This window comes from Nothoprocta perdicaria, unplaced genomic scaffold, assembly GCF_003342845.1.
Source record: "Nothoprocta perdicaria isolate Ctin4 unplaced genomic scaffold, notPer1 scaffold_192, whole genome shotgun sequence".
In the NCBI taxonomy this organism is placed as follows: domain Eukaryota; kingdom Metazoa; phylum Chordata; class Aves; order Tinamiformes; family Tinamidae; genus Nothoprocta; species Nothoprocta perdicaria.
Window position 1 is genome coordinate 484,926 of NW_020455116.1, and position 13,595 is coordinate 498,520.

At 41.9% G+C, this 13,595-nt stretch overlaps 1 protein-coding gene across 2 annotated transcripts in view; it reads right to left on the minus strand.

Moving 5' to 3' along the window:
- Window positions 1-13,595, minus strand: part of TPK1 (thiamin pyrophosphokinase 1) — a 268,355-nt gene that overhangs the window by 131,639 nt on the left and 123,121 nt on the right. For both annotated transcript variants that reach the window (XM_026037199.1, XM_026037200.1), the window contains exon 4: window positions 12,497-12,569. In XM_026037199.1, coding sequence (XP_025892984.1) covers window positions 12,497-12,569 — 73 coding nt within the window. The remainder of the gene's footprint in view (window positions 1-12,496; window positions 12,570-13,595) is intronic.

A 13,595-nucleotide genomic window follows, 5' to 3' on the forward strand; every position in this document is an offset into this window, starting at 1 on the left:
AAGGATCTTGAAACTTGTATATAATCTCTTTTCCTAATATAACTTGATTTTATTTTGGTCTCTTTCCTGTCCGTTTTATTTCTGTCATAGTGAATTCTAAGTTTTTCAACAGCATGTGTAAGTTGTCAACCTCCCTACTTATATTTTTGCACACTTTATACAATCAAATTCTGACTAACTTGTCAAAAAAATCAAATGCAGTTAGTCCTTTATTACTTCACTTTTCTACCTGTGCAACACGTGGGGCTGCCACGTAAGGGCTGCCAAGGACTTAGGGGTAGCATTTGCAAAAAAGAGATTACACGGAGCTGTCCTGTATTCTGCACAGGAAAATACAAGCACAGGAGAATCATCTGCTTTAGGTTTTAGCAGTCTCCATAGAGATTTAGTCATCTCCAGTCTCCAGCAATAGGCTCCATCTTGAAACGCTGAAAGCCTCACCATTATCATTTAAAAATATTAAAGCTGGAAAGTTGGCAAATTCACGGGTTCCTTGTGTTTAATAACCGCAGGAGATGACTTGCACCACTCTTCGGGCTTTGGGGCCCCTTTGCAGGGAGGGCTGCCCCTGGGCCCAGCCGAGCACCCTGCTGAGCGCAGCACCYGGCGCGCTGTGACTTGCGAAGTGAWGGCGCTTCCCGCCAGGAAGGAGCCGGGCAGGCGCCTTGGGCAGAGCTGCCGCCAGCTCTTGGGCCTGCCTTGGGCTTTCTTGGCAAGCAGGCGCCGCGGGCTGCAGTCAAAGCTCAACTCAACTGGCACAAAAGAGTCATTTCTGACTGAAAAGTGTTCAAAAAGACTTTCCAGTGAAGCCAGAAGCTTCTTTTACATTTCAGGTACAGCTCTGATCTCCTCTTTMAGGCCCTGCTTGGAACTTCTGATGGTTTCCAAAGCCACTCCTAAATCCTTAAAGGTGCACCTGGTGCTGGTACCATGTTCTTCTCCAGGGAGGCAACAAAAGCAATGGAGCTTGGCCACTGCCAGCTTCTTCCACCCCTGAGGGCACCTCTGCTCCGAGCACAAGGAACTCTGCAGAAACAGTAAGAGCTGCAGCAAGAGCTGTCTCTGCCCTCTGCCTTTCCTCAGAGCGCAGGAAGGGGCCGGGGCGGCTGCTCACCGGCTCTGGGGCCAGGGCCGCAGGCTCCAAGTGGCCTGGCCCAGCGAAGGCAACGCACGACGGCTACAGCATGGACAGGCAGACTGGGCCTCTCAAAGAAGGGCATGTGTAGAACATCTTCCAAGGAAGCCACACACCACAAAACCTCCACTTAGTCACTCTCCAAGATCAAGCTGGGCTTTATCTGTGGAGAATACCTCTTGCTGGCAGAGCACATTTGAGCTGCTTCCTTTCTTGTCTAAAAACTCTTCTACAAAACTCTGCTCCTCAGCCCAAATTACCCTCACTGCAGGCCCTGTGAGAGCAGAGCTCAATCTGGCAACAGCAAAGAAACTTTTAACATAGATAAATACTTCAAGGAGCTTTAAAATCCCCCTAACTTTCCATTTTTTTAAAAAAAAAGGACAAAAAAAAAGTGCAATCTGGGATTATTAACCAGYAATCTATCCTCAACTGATGATTTTTTATGGAAGAGCTATTATCAATTAAGTGCAAAGTTATTACCTGCTAAGTAAGTTGTTTCAACTGGATTAACAGTTGCTTAGGCGCATCATACATTACAACAGCAGTTCCTGCAGAATTTGGACAAAATAACCTGAAAACATGTGAATTTTTTKCAAGTGAACACCAACTTCAATCGCTGTTATGTATGCTTTAAGCTTCTTGCAAGATCTGTCCTAAAAAATCTTCTACTCATGATCTGATGGAACTCCCATCAAAGCCTAGTGAAGGAAGGAATAAGTGTAGGTCCTGCTACTTCCATTTTCATTTGAGTAAAAACATTTGAAAATGGTAAAAAAAAAAAAAAAAAAAAAACACAACCAAAAAACTCCTGCACTCATTCCCAAACCAAAACCCTCAGTTTTAGATTAGAAAACTATGGTTTCCATGCACATGTGTTTATCTTATCACATACACTTCTTCACAGCTGCAGAAAATGACAGCAGAACTAATTTATTTCTGACATGGCAGGGAATTTCTTCTATCCAATTCTCTTTCCCATGCTCTGCTATATGACTTATTTTTCTCTTAAAAAAGTTAGGGAAAGATTTTAAAAGTCTGCCTTTTTCCTCAATTTGCATTCATCGCTGCTGTTCCTATCTCTTCATTTTTTTCTMAATACATTTGATCATATAGAGGACTTTTTCCATTTCCAATTATACCTCCAAATATAATTAAAATGTATATATTTTTAATAACCCAAGGCCACGTGAGCTTCCTCAAATGAAGGAACGTGACAAAACACCACAACTCACCCTTGTTCTGAGACTCATCAAGGTTCACCTGAGCTCCCTGCACACTCAGCTTATCAAGCCTTGAACCAGTCCCTCTTGGCCASGTTCTACTGATGACATTCAGGAGACAGAGATATATTCAGAGAGACAGACTCAGGAAATACAAAGCAGGTAAATAAAAGGCARAAGGGACCAAAAAGACAATTATAGGAAATATTCCAGTTTGCCTAAGTGGGCATATTTAAGGCTGTCAGAACTTCAGTTCTTTCAGTTACTCACCCCTTCTCCCTCCTAGTGATATTTTTCTGCTATTAATTTTTTTGCTTTCAGAAATTACAACTCAAGTAAGATTTCTGCTTGATATATGCAAATGTAACTTTTATCATCACGCACTATTGCTGAGTGCAGCTATAATGAACCCAAACCATATATTTTTCATACTTTTGATCAAACCAAAAATCGTAACGAAAAAACAGATGTGCTCCAGAGCAGCACTTAAAAATCGCCATCCATCAAATCGCCATTCATAGACTCTATCCCCATGCACATCAAAGCTTCAAACAGCCTTAAAATTTTCACAGCTAATACAAGTAAGCTCAAATTTGGCAGCTTCATCTAATCCTTCATTGCACTAACAAGCTACAAAGGCATTTAATTTTTCTATCTGAACAACGTACATCATTTTTGCTTTTCGATTTGGTGGCTTGTGCAGTTCATGTTTATCTGTATGAACAYAGACCAAATTCAACCTCACTTCACYGGGATTATCATTGTCAYGGTGGTTTGAAATGGAATGYCTTTAAGTGAAATTTAAGGAACACTATGGTAAGCCATGAAGTTGTAGCTCTGGATCAGGCATCCCAATTGTAGCTCACASTTGTGTCAGATGTAAGAACAAAGCTCATATTAGCCCTGGTGAATCTGCCCACAGACTTCTGAGGTAAGGAAAATACTTCTACAGATGCTGGAGAAATCAGATTTGAGTAGTTCATGTGTGTCTCTTCTAAAACAGGAAAAGGCAGCTGCCAAAACGCTCRCTATGGATCCCTGAGAGCACATTAAGAAGCAATTTTCCACCTCCTCCTCTCCAGCCCACCACCAAAGCTTCCTACTTTGAAATGAGCAACAGGCATCATGTCTTCGCTCCTCCGTCTCTTCTGCAACGAGATCTGGCTGTTCCTTGAAAGGATGCACAACACACACGACTGCGCAGAGGCTGCAAAGCCCCTTCCTGAAGCAGTTTAAAAGATCCAGCCCCAGGACGTGGGGGATCTTTCTCACTGGTGCGTGCTCTGCGCGGCTGTTGGCTGCTGTGTTGACGCTGGCCGACGTGCTCCCCCTTCACAGAAGCGGGCTCCCAAACCCTGCAGAGCGCGGCCCGAACCCGGGGCTGGCCCCAGCACCAGAGGGCAGCCAGGTTCCAGGTTCCTTGCGCCAAATGGGTGCTAATTAGCGGCCCAGAGCCACCCGTTAACCACGTACGGGCACCAAGCTTTGCACTCCTACAGCAGCGCACTCTGAAATTTCTAAAAAGAAGAAATGGATGCATAGAGCCCATCTATGTTTACAAATACCTACCATTTCAGTCTTCAAACTCAACCAACTAGCGTTATGTTAAAGCTGTCTCTTCTGGCTCAAGAGGCTTAATCACACACACTCCTTCCAAGCACATCACTCTACTCAAGTTTTTCCTTCAGATYAAGTTGCCATGATTTAAAACACTTTTTTTGTCCCCTGCACAGAAAACAAATTGAATTCAACACACTTCTCTCTTCAAATTTTTCTTCTACTTGCTCTGTCACAGACTGACAGACTAAAATAAGGCTTCTCTTGGACATTATCACTAAATTACTATTCTTGAACGACTCTTTGGGGYGTTAACTCAAGTGTCTAATACAACAACCCTCTACCCTTCCCCCTCCCCAGGCCATAACCAATGAAAGGGAGAAACAGATCTTACTCTGCAACATAATATTGAGCTGACATGGGATGCAAGACTAAAATACCACCAAATGCAACTTTTCACACATGTGGCACAGTTTTCTTGCACATCCTGTTGTCAGTGAGTTGAGCATCAGCGAGGGTACTCGTGAGAGGAAAGCAGTACATGGGGATCTCAATGACCTCAGAAGGAAAACTTAAATATCCTCCGGATCTAACAGCCTCCAGGATATTACATTGCTCTTACAACACTAGTAGCAGTGAGCTGTGTTTATTCAGGTTCAAAAGGAGTTACGTACAGCATCRGGAGATAACAAACACAACACATGCTTTAAAAAAAAAGCTGTATAACTGATYTTGCATTTCCTGTTAAGTCTCGACTGCATTTAAACAGATGTGTTTTATTTTCTGTAAACTGCGACCTTTGGTGAAGATGTAAAGGATGACATTTGAGAACTGGACAGAGGTCTTGCTTTTTTGTGTAACAAACATAGATTTGTGGAAGCGCAGAGTCTGAGAGCCCCTGCTTTAGGAAACATTCTTTTCCATGTGAACATGTGCCAGTCATTACACATATATTAACTCTGCAAGCCAGAAAACACTGTATAAACTGACCAAAATCTGGGCCATGTTGAATGGAATATACAACACGGCCTGCGTATGTACATACCAACAGAAATACTGACTACAATCATACTCGCATCTGTAGGGAAGAAGAGGTGGTTGAAGTATGTCTAGCCACTGTTTATTATAATATAGGTATCTGGAACAATTAAACAAGATAATCAAAAAGCCAAAGTTCAAAAACAAAGTGCAAAAGGCAAATTTTCTGCACGGTCAACACAAACTGCGGGACTGCTGAACACAGAGATACAGCCTCAGGAATTCTTTAAGCCACACACGGCTGGAAGCTGAAGAGTCTGTGTGAGAAGCATCGCTGGGCATTGGCCCATACGGGYGTTCAAAGGCTGTCGAAAGCTTTTCCACGCCGGTGCTGCTGGGACAAGTTACCAGCTGAATGAGTCTGACCCACGCTCACCTCTGCAAGTGCCACCAAGCACAGCAGCTCTCACACATTTATAGCATTTCTAGAACATTGTGACTTTACTTCCATTTGGCACAAGTAAGAAATCCACATAACTGAAACCACCCGTGCAGCTTGCTTGGAAACGCGATCTTGGCAAGAGCTCTGACATCTTCCTCAAGAACAGCCCCCTGCATCACAGCTCCCGCGGAATAACTGCACAGCAAGGACAGGCAGAAAGCTTCTAGGCCAAAAACATAAACGGCAAAAATAGTCTGAATTATTAACAGCAGCATCACCCCAGGGCATGTATCATTTTAATTTGATGAAGCTACATCTACATTAAGCCATTGGGCTCCTCTAATAAAAATACACCAGAGGAGGAAAAAAAACCAAACCAAACAGTTCTAATTTGGTTCTACGTGACCATTCATTTTTTCATTAAACTAGGGGATTTGTTTGGTTGTCTGAGGAGTTATTTGGCACTCTGTTTTGTAGCGAGCTGACAGATGGGCAGCTAATTCCTTCTAAAGGCTGCAACTCCCTTCCAAGGCTGTTGCCCAAGAGCCTCTGCCTGCGATGCCGCAAGTGCTGCCATRCAGGTGGCAGCCAGTCACGGGGTTACAACAGCAAGAGCCTGTGATTTTGTCACGCGCAAACAGGAGAGGGTTTTTGGTTGCTTGTCCCCTGACCATATGGTAGCRCAGCAGAGCTTAGGGAAAACTCCGGAGTGCAAACTGTCTAGAAGTAGGTTATTTAATTCATGAGGAAAATTYGGGGAAAAAGAACAAAGAAGAAAAGGAAGAAAGAAATGGGATACGGTGTGAGTTTCTCAGGAAGCGACAGCACCCAGTGACGAGGAATAGCCGCCGCTGGCAGCAAGCGACCAGAGGGGACAGCAGGGCGGGCGCCCCAGGGCCTGTCCTCGCAGGGACACGGGGTCACTCCGAGCTCTCCGCAGCTCGGCCAGCGTGGGCAGCAAGGTCCTCTTTCTGCTGGACCGGTCTGTTAGTCCCAACTCACCAGAGCAAAGCCCRAGAGGGGCGTCTTGGCACCTCTGAACTCGGGTACATAACCACATGTGTGTGAAATCAAGTCCAGGCGGCACCGGGCACCCTCAGCATTTCAGATGCCGAATTTCACTATGTACAACACTTCCCTAGAGCTACCTTCAGCGGAATAAACATAACTACCGATCTCTTGAAAGCTTTTTCAGTAACTACCAGAGAGATGCAGCCCACTCAACAGCAAGGATGAACTGCTAGCATCTACCTGCCCAGCTGCTACAGCTCCTTCCCAAATCTTGGAATGATTTCTTCCAAGAAAGGAATCAGGCCCTAAAATAATACATACTTTCTTCAAAAAAACTGTTCAATTTAACAAGTGGGATTGAAGTCAAGTGTCTTAATATTGACAGTTCCATCCTGTGTTAAAACTTAGTGTTAGAAAAATAATACATTGTAGGGGGGAAAAAGGTAAATTAAAATAGTCATGGAYATTTTTTCAGATTTTTTGGAAAAAGTATTCTGAAAGTTTCAGATTTACCACTTTTCTGTATGTACTGGAATTTCAATAATAATTGAAGATGAATTAACTTTTAGTTTACAGAATTATTAAAAAATTCGGCTTCAGCAGATAGGGAATATGACTCTAAAAGCTTGCAGTTCATCAGGAAAGTATACAAGTTGGAGATGTACCAGCAGAACTTCAGTGCTATAAACATATTTTRTAAACCTAATTATAGATGCTCTATCACAGAACAAAAGAGAATATCCACAGCATGTTTATTAACCATTTCTAGAGCAATGATAACCATTAAACCCTTGAAACATAATAAGAATGCCAGAAACAAAAGTCAACTCAAAATAGGTAATAATAAAAAATAGGTCATTCTATAAAAAACAAGCCATTCTACAGGGTCTACAAAGAAGAGAATAGGAAAAGCAATACAGTTTGTAAATAAATTTACAGCAATTACATGTCTGAAGCAATGCTGACCAAAGCCTTTTAAAGCACATGCAGCTTGCCTAGTGGAAGAGTCAAAYTGGAATCTCATTAAATGTGGATCATCTGGATTGCAAAGGGCACTGGATTCCACCTTCTGCTCCCAGGTGTTAGGTGCAGATCCRGCATGATTTTAAATAACATCAAAAACTTCAGAAATGGAGAGTCTTGTTTGAGGAGTAACAACACAAGTGGCTCTTTTATCTTCAAAGCAATGCTTAAAAGCCTTCAGAAATAGAAGCGTGCAGCTAGAATTAGAGGCAGGCGAGACTGCAGTGTCAGGAATATCACCGCAAGTGCTCTCTGCTCTGTGCAGTGTCGTTCTCAGCGCACTTCAGACCATGCACAGAGAGMTTGTCAGTGCACGTATTATGGGATCATAGAAACACGCATACTTAGCTATAGTCAAAGTACAAAGACTCTTCTCAATATGTCTTTTAGTGCTGACAAAAGATACACAGAATAAAGAATATTAAATTGTTGGTCTTTGTCCTCTGTTTAAAGCATGCTGGGATTTAAAAAGGGGATTTTGGACATGAGAGTCCAGGTCCTGTTGTGGAGCAGTTTTATCCAGTTTTAATGGTATTTAACCCTTTAAAGAGCAGGAGAAAGCACCACTGGCCCTTGCAGGACTGGCAAGTTGTTTTTTAACATAAGGAATAAATGAATGTAAGTATTTACTTAGCCAACCACGGCAAGATGCAAACCGAGATGACAGAAACAACCAAGTAAAGCTAAAGCTGAACAACATACGGTCCGTGGTTGCTTATTCTCTCCCCAAAGCATAACATGCCAAACTCATCACTTGCGCATCACACTCACAGGCGGTTGCATAATTACTTTCCATGAAGAATGGAAAAACAGCAGTTTTTCCCTCAGATCTCTTCATTTAGCATGGCTTGCCACACCTAACGAAGATAAATGGGAAGAGAAGAAACCCATTTTATGAACTTTAATTAAAGGAGGTTCTCTGCCACGTTGGTGATAGTCCTCTTTAAGGGAAAATTTCCATCGTTGGTTATCATATAATATTTTCTCAAATGAAAGCACTAGCGGAACTGGTCTCAAGTTCCTCTCTTCCACTAAAAGTCTTTGGCTTTGCAAACCCGTATATGGTGTTTGCAGCCCCTATCTGAGTCACATTCATGCTCTTGCTTTCACCATGTAAAACCTTCCGAGTTGGGCAGCAACAGCCTAGCATGACRCAGGTGGGATGGAGGAGTCAGGCCCACAGCTGTTCTTGACTAACCTGGAATTAGTTTCAGGCACTGACTTCAACACTCCCCCTTCTTACTCAGCATTGCACTATGCTGTCTTTGACACAACCACTTCTTAACCAGAATGTATTTTATAACTGATAAACCTCCATAAGCTTCACCATGAAGAAGTAACTCCTCTTAACTAGCAGGGTGCTATCTTCACATACTTAAAAAGAAGCAATAATGCATTAATCTCTGTCAATAAGGGCATTAAAAAAAAAAGAAGGGGGAGAAGGTGTCAAACATGCAGCCCTATGGCACGCTGTCCACAAGTAAAACTAATCTCTAAAGCTAGTTTATAAAAATCAAAGGGAAATATAAATTCAGTTTCACAAGAACAGAAGAAATAGCTTTAATTCCCAATATAACTTAAATCATTGCAATTAAAATACTGAAGGGCCTGTCTTCTCCAGCAGCACTTGCCCAGGCCTGACAGGAGGACTTGCAACAATCTTAAGCAACACTTAAGCAACAGAGAAGTTTACACAACTTGTATCTTGCTATTTTATTCATTTTCTTCTATATTCCCTCCACACATACCCTACACAAACTGCTCCAAGTTTTATAGTTTCTCCATCTCTCCAAACTTGATTTTGCTGACCACAATGATTTAGCTATGCATCAGCTAAGGAATATACCCAATTTCCTTACAGGTCACAGCAAGGTTGTAACCAGAGAAGAGAATTTCTGACTTACCCCACATAATTGTTTTCTGAAAGCTTAACTTTTCTTTTCTGTAACATTCAGTAATAATTTACATTGGCTATCTATAAAAATAAAAAAAAAAAAAAAAGAGAGAGAGAACACCAAAAATATGAACATCTATGGTATGTGAATTTTGATGAAACTGAGGCTTATATTAGTCATTCCTAACCCTGCCCTGGCAGCAACTCAAGCCAGGTGCATGTGCTTAGGAAAAATTCAAGACAAGTGCAAGGCAAACAGCCAGGATAGCCTCATGGAATGTGGACAGAAAAAACGGAGAGGGAGCTTGCCAGGAAGAGCAAGGGTAGGTATCAGGAATGTCAACAAGAGTATTCTTGTTATGAAAACCTAACTCCTTGAAGAAGCTGATCATTAATGGAAAAATAAGCATTTTACTGTTGTAATGTAACATGTTCAGCCTCAGAGAGCTCTGCCTAACTAGTGAAACTCTTGATAGCAGCCTGGACAAATGAAACTCAAGCGATATGGCTATATGAATGTGTATGGGCTTACAAGGAATGGTGTGTGCCAAGAACACCTCCGACTTTCCATTCTGGCAAGGGTGACTATTCAGAAGCAAGAGAGGGAAAGGGGGAGGCTGTAGGAGCAACAAGCATGTTAATATTGAAATAATTGACTGTGAAAATTAAAAAAAAAAAATCACAGAAAAGTGCTATTTTTCACAAGGAAAGACTAATCAGCTAAGTCAACACATGGAATTTCTCATCCCATTTCACCCTAAGAACTACCACACTGCATTAATGCAAACTTTGCAACAACAGTTCCTTCATTTTCCCCTTCACAATCATTAACAATTTGTAAAAGGCAAGGCTCAAAACAACGTAGTAATATTTCTAAATAATAACAGCTTACCCCATCCCTGATTCTAGGCTCAAGTATTTAAAGAAAAGTGTTTGTTAAGCACACTAGTGTTTTCTTTTTGCCTTAAAAAACAGAGAACACTTGAATTCAAAGCACTGTTTGATACAGATTGAAGATTAATACTGGGGTGGACAGTGTGATAGAAATAAGCCTCTAAAAACGCATATCTTAAGTGGGTAAAATCTTACCTGTGGGTTACAGAGTGAGTGCTCTGCTGAAGAAAGAAGACTAAAAGAAGAAGCAACAGCAGTTCAGAAGGGGACACTCCCCTCCCCTCCCCTCACCTCAGTGGAGTGAGGCTGATTTGCTCCACCTGAAGCTCTCTTTCTGCCTAATTAAGCAGATCTCACCTGGTTTGGGTCATCAACACATTTCCACATCCCAGTGGATTTGAAAGTAGCTTGGGTTACAGCTAGCACTTTTACTGGACAAGGTACTTGAACATAAAACAAACGTGGATGTCTTCAAATTCTGTGTTTTAATACTTTTTTTGCTCAAGATTGTCTTAAATTTCCACCTATATTTATCATTCAAATTTCCTGATCACACTAGCTCAATATAGAAATAAATGCACAAAAATGTGTTGATGTGTATATACAAATGTGTGTGTACACACACACACACACACACACACACACACACACATTCAAAGTTAAAACCCTACAGTCACACTGCTTTTCCCCCTGTCACATGTGACAATTTCAAGTTTGGGACCCACAAGCTCGTTTATGCTCTCGTATCTTCACAGTCCCAACGAAATGCTGCTTCCTTTAGCAGCCCATCAGCACAGCGCTTGCATGGGTGCATAAACCTTTTATGGAGTAGGACAGTTCATGAGGGCTTCACAAATAGCATGTAAATCACACATCAACAGCCAGCTACAGTGGAGCTGACCACAGGGATGCTATCAGTAGAAAAGCAACCCCTGTGGCAGTGTAAAACCAGTTTAGCTTATCCCTTTCACCATGCTATTGCTTTCTTTTCCCTTTCTCTCACCGCTTTCATCTCCTCTTCTGCTCTACTCAACAATCTTTAACCTACAGGTGTCACCTACTTATTAACATGCATTAGTACTAACAGTCCTGCCAAATGCAACAGTGCACTTTGCAATTCACCATTTACTCACAGATAATGAGGTTTTGGTCTTCAATGGCACTAAGCCAAAGCTTTTATTTTATTTTAATTTCCCAACCTACAATCCAAAGATAAAAAAAATACACTTTTTTTTTTTTCTTGAGCTCTTCCCTCAAGATAGACAGGCCCCACGTACTTCTCCCTACTAACGAACATGACAGAATATATAAAAATACACATTGCTCAGAGAGGGATTATCCACTTGATCCCAACTTTATCAGGAAAGACTTTAAAGTTGGACTGGAATCACATTCCAGATCCATGAGAACTCACAAATTTAAGTCTCACATACTGAATCAGCAGTGGACACATGGTGGATCTCTATGTCTACTGGCTCATGAGGATCAAATACATACTGCTCTGTGAACTCTGTGAATTTACAGAGAGCTGCTTTCTAAGACTTGACAAGACTTCTAGGACTTGTGCTCTCAGCACAAAAGCCCATCCAAGCAGGCAACTGAAGACCATGCAGATCAGTATTTTAAAGAGAGAACTCCTAAACATGTTAGGAATCTAGTTGACAATTAGGCCTACAACCTAAGAAATATGAGTTTATATTTACAGTGCTCACTGGAAACGTGTTGGCTACATTAGGGATAAATTAATGTATGTAGGAATTTGTCCAGRAATCTATTAAGGAGGGCACTCCATTAATCAATCCCAGAAGTAGTCAGGGCATAATTCAATGTTTCAGTGTGTAATCAGAGAGATAGATGTTTCCACATACAGCTTCTCGCTAATAGATAAAGTCGTATCAAATCACACTTTCACACTTACAGAAGCTCTCTATATAATTTCTGTGGGTAGGTGCCAGCCATGCATGAAACGGGCAGGCAGGGTTAATCTTCACAGCTTTGTGTCTCTCAGAAAAACACCAGCTGATTTTTCAGAAAGTTTTAATAGTTTCTAGATGGTATAATCTCTAAACAAGAAAAGATAAACAGTTCCATTTCTAGAGGCGGTGCTATGAAACCACATCCTACACAGGAGTCTAGGAGCAACTCCTGCACTTACCTTCAGTACAGTGCCACTTGGAGCACAGCATCTCAGCCTACAAGGTGCTTCACATCTGGAGCTTCAAAGACACCAACTGGAGCTAAAAACACTTAATACCAACAGGGGCACCAACAGGGGCACTAATGGCCTGGATGCTACAGCGCTCTAACAAACAAAAACACATCAAAGAGATTTAATTTACCTTGACCTTGTAGTACTCCTCGACTTCAGGCCTAATGGAATCAAAATCACCACTGATGTAATCAGGCAAGAAGCTGAAAGGAAAGCAAGGAGCAGTCAAATGAAAAAATCAACCACCTTATTACATTTAGTATTTCTTTTTAAGAGAGCTAAAGGGCAAAGGTATAACTAGTCATCTCTCAAAGGAAGGGGAAAAATACGTTAAAGATATGCTAAAAATATGTTAAAAGAAAGCTGATGTAAGTTAACAGTCTGACTGCAAAATCGTTAAATTTTCTTTTATGAGTAAGCTACACCCTCTTTAGATGTTCACACATCTCCACAAGTCAGAGTGTATTTTTTATTTGTAACAGTATTTGTTTGTTTATTTATTTAAATCAATGAGCAAGTCACATTCCGTGTGACATCTCAAGCTGCAGCAGCAATTCCAAATGCCAACTCTGAAGTCGCAGGCAAACAACACTAAAGGCTTAGATGAGAGAGAAGGGCCRTAAGAAAAGGTGCACAGCGGTTCTGTGGCAATAAACAGATTTTCCTTGTACCTTTACAGAGGCAAAGGCATTAAAAACAAACTCACTTTAGGYCTTTATAACAGTGCTCTCAGATGTATGTGCTTACCCTGCCGCACTGTGCGGCAGCCCAGCAGGTTGAGCAGCACGAAAAACAGGCAATTGTCAAGGAAAGTCAACTTGTTAAGACACATATTAACTTTGATGAAAAAGTCCCTGTCTTAAGGGAGTTTATCTTACTGAAACACTGCACGCAAATCCAAAGCTATCTTTGTCATTTTCCTCCCCGTTAAGTACAAGCTGCAGCGCTTCTAAATAACCAAAYGCACCCCTTGAGCAAGTGCCTCTAGAGGCCTAATTGTCTGGAGGCAGAATTAGCCCCAAATGTATCTTTGCGAAGTCAAACGCTTCAGCACAGCCTCTGCTCTCCTCCCGTTTAAAACCAGTTGAGCACTAGCAGCTAGCTGAACCGCAGCGTGTTCACCACCAGCAGGCTCAGAGCAAGCAAGCACCTCTGCCGCCCAGGGGTGCTCTGCAAGCACCCTGTAATTTCTGCTTTCCTGTAATTTCTGCTTCCACAGCCTCCACGTG